Source organism: Prionailurus bengalensis, chromosome D4 (assembly GCF_016509475.1).
Source record: "Prionailurus bengalensis isolate Pbe53 chromosome D4, Fcat_Pben_1.1_paternal_pri, whole genome shotgun sequence".
Classification (NCBI taxonomy): Eukaryota; Metazoa; Chordata; class Mammalia; order Carnivora; family Felidae; genus Prionailurus; species Prionailurus bengalensis.
This window is the reverse complement of record NC_057359.1, coordinates 81,790,033-81,797,704: the sequence shown is the minus strand read 5'-3', so window position 1 is coordinate 81,797,704 and position 7,672 is coordinate 81,790,033. Positions and strand designations below refer to the sequence as shown.

At 39.1% G+C, this 7,672-nt stretch overlaps 1 protein-coding gene across 1 annotated transcript; it reads left to right on the top strand.

Moving 5' to 3' along the window:
* Nucleotides 1–2,188: 2,188 nt before the first annotated feature.
* On the top strand, nucleotides 2,189–5,536 carry LOC122475371 (olfactory receptor 1J1). The gene is made up of 2 exons (XM_043567298.1): nucleotides 2,189–3,101; nucleotides 5,520–5,536. The coding sequence occupies exons 1-2, from the start codon at nucleotides 2,189–2,191 to the stop codon at nucleotides 5,534–5,536; spliced, it is 930 nt and encodes a 309-aa protein (XP_043423233.1).
* The last annotated feature ends 2,136 nt before the right edge of the window (nucleotides 5,537–7,672 follow it).

Here is a 7,672-nt window from a genome sequence, read left to right as displayed (position 1 = left end):
CAAGCCTCCTGATTTGCTTCCTAAAATTCTTGAGTGCTCTCAGACAGCAAGTACTGTCCTACTCAAGGATGTAATTAATGAAGGCATGTAATATAGTATGAACAAATAGTCTTTGCATCTATAGAGACCTGGGATCTAGTCTCAGATTTACCAAATACTAGTGCTATGTAACATCAGACAAGTTTCATCACTGAGTTCCAGTGTTCTTTTCTCTAAAATGAGGATCTGGATGTCTATGCTGAAAGGTTGTGGGAAGAAATGAACAGTATTTGAAAAGCACCTGGTGCACATTAGGTGCTCAATCAGATTTTATTAACAATGTGACTATTTTTAGCCTTATAGCAGCCAAATTGCAAAGATGGTAAATTTGTTCTGTGTCTGCAACCTCTACTTTCATTCTGCCTGTAATCTCCAACCCTCTCCCCTCTTCATTTTGTCTGAGGAGGTCAGTGCTCTTGTTCTGCCATCCAAACCTGGTCCCTGAATATGAATGGTTCCCAGCCAGCCCATCTCAGTGAGAGGGTTGGCCATAGGGCTTTCTTGTCCAGGAATATTTACTTTAGTCAGGAACTTAAAACCTTTTATCTCTTGCTGAAAGAATTTCGAGTACCAGCAGCCTATTGAGGGTGATATTTTGGATGGGGATATGGAAGTCTCAATGTTGGTCTGGAAATCACACTACATAGGTATAGTTTTGCATGTTCCCCCAAGAAAAACTGACCTAGATGATTTGAAAAATTTCAAGTAAATTAGAGAGAGTGTTCCATCACTCATTTTCCACAATCCATGAAGACTGTGGGGTCAGGGTTGGGTCCAAAGTGCTGGAATCTGTGCATAAAGATCTGCCTCTAGAACTAAGTAGTCAACTACCTTTCACCTATTTCTGGGAGACCTAATGGAAAAGCATTCATAAATATTCTGATTTGATATCTGGTTCCAGACATTCTGGGGAGCCAATTAACTACTTTGCTGTTGCCATTGAAAGTTATCATTCGACATGAATTTTCACCTACTAGATTAAACTGGTTCATGACTACACTCTTCTTTTCACTCATATGGGGTTGGGGGAACCAGGACTGGTGGAACATGGTTGCCTTCTAAATCTGGTTGGCAAAGCAATGGTGAGGCCAAGTCCTCATAAACTCATCTGTTTCTAGGCTCTCTATTTTCATCCACTGTTTTATTAGTTTATCTTTGTAAAAGTACATTTTTTGTTGCAGTCAATATACTTTTACAATAATCTTTGAAATGTTATAGTGAATCCCTGCCTTTTCTTTTAAAAAATATGTAGGTATTGTGATAAATATTGATTTGGGTTAGGAAATCAATCTCTTACAGGCTATTTTGGAGACACTGAAAAGATAATTCCTTTTAAAAATTATTTTTAGATTTTTATTGTGCTTTGTTAAATGTGATGCTATGTGGCAGCTAAATAACACTGGATTCCAGGATTATTAGGATGAAACCCGGATCTTGAACAAGACCTGTTGTAAGTTTCTTAAGAGGCTGCTGTGATTAATTTAACTGGATGTGACATCTTTCACTTGAACAACAAATTTCTATTATTCTATGATAGATTTTGGGTCTACAGCCAAGGAACAAATCAATAATCATAGAATGTGTCCAGAAGTAGAGGATGCAGAATTAAACAGATCACAACACACAAAATTATGAAGGGCAATGAGATTTCTGATGTCAAGTAATTTGTTTTGCTCCCAGAGAACAAACTCTGGAGTCACAATGTTTGGGTCCAAATCCCAGCTGGTAATCTTCTACCTCAGTGATTGTGACACTGTCTGCCTCAGCTAGCCCATCTGAAAAGAGGAAATAACAATGGTACCTACCTAGCTCATATATGTAAGACTGTTGAATCAGTTGCTACATGTAGCTATTCACACCGTGCATAAGGACAACATTCAATAAATATTAACTGTTAGTATTATCATTTGCAGAGACTGGCACCAAATTGAGAAAAAAAAGTAAGTGGTTGTATATCCTAAAGGTACACATTTTCTACATTTATCCAGCAAAATATGCCTAAAATGTAAGAAAATATAAATGAAAACCTTCCCTAAATCAAAAGAACATCTCTACTATACTATGCCACAATGATCACTTTTTTATCCAGAAACATTCCACCTTCTCTTTTCAACTTTCCCCACCCGTCCCCTTCAGCTGATGTACCAGTATGAGGAGGGAGAACCAGAGCAGTGTGTCCGAGTTTCTCCTCCTGGGGCTCCCCATCCGGCCAGAGCAACAGGCCATGTTCTTCGCCCTGTTCCTGGGCATGTACCTGACCACGGTGCTGGGGAACCTGCTCATCATCCTGCTCATCAGGCTGGACTCTCGCCTCCACACCCCCATGTACTTCTTCCTCAGCCACTTGGCCTTCACTGATGTTTCCTTTTCATCTGTCACTGTCCCAAAGATGCTGATGAACATGCATGCTAAGTACAAATCCATCTCCTATGAAGGATGCATTTCACAGACATATTTCTTCATATTTTGCGCTGATTTAGACAGTTTCTTGATCACTTCAATGGCCTATGACAGGTATGTGGCCATCTGTCACCCTCTGCATTATACCATCGTCATGAGTCAGAGCATCTGTGTCATGCTAGTGGCTGGATCCTGGGTCATTGCTTGTGCTTGTGCTCTTTTGCATACCCTTCTCCTAGCCCAGCTGTCCTTCTGTGCTGACCACACCGTCCCCCACTTCTTCTGTGACCTTGCTGCCTTGCTCAAATTGTCCTGCTCAGACACTTCCCTCAACCAATTGGTGATCTTTACTGCAGGATTAACAGCCATTATGCTTCCATTCTTATGCATTGTGGTTTCTTACGGCCATATTGGGGCCACCATCCTCCGGGTTCCTTCTACCAAGGGCATCTGCAAAGCCTTGTCCACTTGTGGATCACATCTCTCAGTAGTGACTCTCTATTATGGGGCAATTATTGGCCTATATTTTCTTCCCTCATCCAACAACACCAATAACAAAAACCTAATTGCTTCCTTGATGTACACAGTGGTCACCCCCATGTTGAACCCTTTCATTTACAGCCTGAGAAATAAAGACATGAAAGGGGCCTTGAGAAAACTCTTGAGTAATAAAACATATTCTTCCACCTGATACTTACTTTTCTTTTAAAATATACATATTATCTTATTTCTTCAATTACACATAAACACAAATTATTGTAAATATAGCTCTCCTGTCTTCCTTCCACACTGTCACTGAGAAATGCTTTGCTGACATTATCTTTACATCTGTTGGGGAGAATAGTAAAATTAGATGTACTTTATAGGACTTACTTCGTTCTTTTCTTGGATGATGGGATTGGAAAATACTTTGAAGATGCTGTATCTCTTTGGCTGGTATCATCAAATGGGAGCTATCAGAGCTGGACTTTCCTCAGATTTTCAGATTATTATAAAATATATTTGGTCTTTTATGCATCAATTTCTAAGGAATTTTCCATTTTGGTGATGATATGTCTCCTTCTTCACTCAGACATCCGGGTATTCAGGGACCTTGAGCCCTTCTAGAACTTCCAAGAAGAACATAGTAAATTTTACTTTTCTTACATAGTAATTAACACACTGCTTGCTTGTCCTTCAGGAATACAGACCACATATTCTTTCTTTCCAAACACACACAGGTATTCAGCAACAAAATAAATGTCACCTCAGTTGTCTCAGATACTGGTTTAAGAGCCTAATCTATGCATTAGGGTCATCTAATTTAATTCTGACAACAACCCTAAGAGATATTTTGAGAAAACTCATGCTCAAAGAGATACTTTGAACAGATGAACATAAGGGAAGGGAAGCAAAAATAATATAAAAACAGGGAGGGGACAAAACATAAGAGACTCTTAAATATGGAGAACAACAGAGGGTTACTGGAGGGGTTGTGGGAGGGGGGATGGGCTAAATGGGTAAGGGGCATTAAGGAATCTGAAATCATTGTTGCACTATATGCTAACTAACTTGGATGTAATTTTTTTTTAATTTAAGAAAGAGATACTTTTAGAAAGCTCATGTTCAAAAGCATCTTAACATCACAGTTAGTGAAGGAAGATTTGAATCTTGGCTGTCTGACTCCAGAGTGATTCTGCATGGCAAGGAATGTAATTGTTTATATGGAATGCTGTGTCTTGGGGGGAAACAATTAGTGTGAGAGAATATGAAAGACTTCCCAGGGAAGGTGTTGCTTTACCTGAGACTTAACAAATCAGAATTATCCAAACACACAAAGCTCTATCTTGTCCTGGCAATGACAGGAAGAGGGAGTAGCGTGTGCAGGATATTAAACCGGAAGTTTCAGCTGAGGTACCAAGATTCCATAGACTCCAGATGCCAAAGTGAGTTGTAACACACAAAATGAAGATGTTTATAGGAAATGCCCAGTACTCAGTTTCATAACTCATCAGCCTCTTAATCCGGATATGGATCTAAAAAGTGCTAAGAGCTAGAGATGAGAGGTTCTCATAAAGTGATGGTGGGTTTTTTTTAGAAGGCTGCACAGTGAACCCCAAATTCTCGCAACAGAGAAGAGGGTGCTTTCCTCCTCACTTCAAGCTTACTGGCAGAAGCTTGAAAAGAACCATTTAGAGAGTCTTATATATCTCTCTCATTTGGATGAGAATGACAGCAATAGGAAAAAAGAAAGAGGGAAAGAGGGGGAATTGAATTATGAAATAGAATTATGTTTTGGGGAAATACCCTTCACTTCTTTTCACGGTGGGTCAATAAAAGCAAAAATGTTTCCTGCCTGTGGAATCACTATGCTGTATGCCCAAAACTAATGTAACATAATTTGTCAATTATACTTCAATTAAGAAAAAGTTTCCTATGGACTATAGGTGAGTTATGTGAGAGAGAAAACTGATGTGAAGCCATTTTCATGTCTCCCCAAGAAAACCCATGACCAAGTCTAGGAAACTTGAAGAGAGAAGAAGAGATCTGTAGGGAATGCACAACCACAAAACCAGAGGCTCTGAGGGGAAACAATTACAGAAAGAAATATACTTTTGTTATATCACAGAGGATGTGTGTGAAGGCAGCCTGGGAGACTCTGAATGTCTGCTGGCCCAGAAGGGACAAGAGAATGAGTCTGTTCTAACCATCATCCAGGTCAAAAGAAGTCAAAACCTTTTTAATATGGTAGCAACCAAAGGAGCATATTACTGTCACCCTTTGTTCATTCTTTCTTTCAAGCTTTATCCCAGAGGGTGGATTCAGCAACTGCAACTAGATTTCAGAAAAATGATGGGGTGGGGTGGGGGGGGAGATAATCTACCATTATGACTCCTTTCAGAACTTCAGATTCTTACCTGCCTGAATCCAATGAGGAAATTTTTTTTAATTTTAATTTTATTTTTTAATTTACATCCAAATTAGTTAGCATATAGTGCAACAATGATTTCAGGAGTAGATTCCTTAATGCCCCTTACCCATTTAGCCCATCCCCCCTCCCATAACCCCTCCAGGAAATTTAACTATAGAATTGAGACATGTTTGTGGTAGAAAGTAATCCTTACCCTTTTTAATATCTAAAGGTTAGAAAAGAATTTATGGGATCCATAAGAGTTTTTATTCAGCAGAGGAGAAAACCCTCAAATAAATGAAATTTCAAAGAATAGCAGAAAAAAAATGTCACTTCCTGAGTAGTAGGTATTCAACATCCCAGGTATTAAGTGTGATATACTGAATTATTGTTTGAAAGAATATTTACTCCTTCCTCCTCACTTCTATAGCAGGAATACATTTTCGCATTCCACTGATGTTACTTACGCTGGTCCTTGTGATATAAAGGCTTTTTTGTACCCCTGTATATCAGTTACAGTTGCCACAAAAAAATGCTGGGTGACAAATGGCCACAATAGCCCAGCAGTATTCACCAACAAGCATTTATGCTACTTATCAATCTGAAGGTTGGTTGGGGCTTGGCTGATCTAGCTTAGGATGATGTTTTTTTTCTGGACTTGGCTGATCTCACTGGTGCTTCTGTGGCTCATTGCACGTTCGCTGATCTAAAGTGGACTCGTGTAGGGTGGCTCTGTCCCATGCATCCCTCATCCTATTCTGGGACTTGCATATGGACACTTTCAGACTCTTACTCAACCCCCCCCCTTTCTTCTCCTTATGCCATATACTAACTAGACTGTTGCTAACTTTGCATTATTAACACCTACTTCTAAGCTTTTCCTGAATTGCAGTGGCAAGGCTAGAAGCTACATTTTCCAGATTTTTCTTTTCTGTATTGTTCATGTTTAATGTCTTCCAATGAGAGGAACTCATGAGAAGTTTAGAAGGCAAGAGAAGAAACCATTATTCTCTGGAGGTAATTATAGCCAGAAATATGGGTAGATGCAAGCTTCACAGTAGTTTCCCATTGAGCTAAGAGCCACCTGCATTACGCATCAGACCAAGACATTTGGAGGAGTTTTTCAGTGATTCTTGAGATTTGCAGCCACTGCCCACTAATCTTTTGAAACCATCTATTTTATGCTCAGGCTGAAATCTTTAGTTTTGGGCTTTTTAGTTTTCAAGTGCAAGTTCCCTGACCTCTGTTCCTCACCTCTTGCAACAGTTGTATAAGAAAGAACTTTTGTTTTTCTCTCCTGAACAAATTCTTACTGATACACTTTCACTTAAAATTTACCCATTATTGACCTGTATCTTTTTTTTTTTTGGAGTGCAGATTAAATTACCTAATTGATACTTTCATTTACAGCCAAGGACATCTATTGCAGAGTAGTGGAGACAGAATGAACTCTTCAAATATTAATTAATTTTTAAAACTTCATTATTAATATGGAGACACATTGAAATGAATCTACTTCAAACAACACTAAAAACAATCAACTCTATGTATTCAAGGACTTTCAAGGAATGAATACAAAGTTTTAAATTTTTATTTTATTTTTTAAAATATGAAATTTATTGTCAAATTGTTTTCCATACAACACACAGTGCTCATCCCAAAAGGTGTCCTCCTCAATACCCATCACCCACCCTCCCCTCCCTCCCACCCCCCAACAACGCTCAGTTTGTTCTCAGTTTTTAAGAGTCTCTTATGCTTTGGCTCCCTCCCTCTCTAACCTCTTTTTTTTCCTTCCCCTCCCCCATGGTCTTCTGTTAAGTTTCTCAGGATCCACATGAGTGAAAACATATGGTATCTGTCTTCCTCTGTATGACTTATTTCACTTAGCATAACACTCTCCAGTTCCATCCACATTGCTACAAAAGGGCATATTTCATTCTTTCTCATTGCCACATAGTATTCCATTGTGTATGTAAACCACAATTTCTTTATGCATTCATCAGTTGATGGACATTTAGGCTCTTTCCATAATTTGGCTATTGTTGAAAGTACTGCTATAAACATCAGAGTACAAGTGCCCCTATGCATCAGCACTCCTGTATCCCTTGGGTAAATTCCTAGCAGTGCTACTGTTGGGTCATAGGATAGATTTGTTTTTAATTTTTTGAGGAAATTCCACACTGTTTTCCAGAGCAGCTGCACCAGTTTGCATTCCCACCAACAGTGCAAGAGGGTTCCTGTTTCTCCACATCCTTGCCAGCATCTATAGTCTCCTCGTTTGTTCCTTTTAGCCACTCTGACTGGTGGGAGGTGGTATCTGAGTGTGGTTTTGATTTGTATTTG

Coding starts and splice junctions, on each gene's coding strand:
- LOC122475371 (XM_043567298.1), top strand. CDS start 2,189: ATGAGGAGGGAGAACCAGAGCAGTGTGTCCGAGTTTCTCCTCCTGGGG.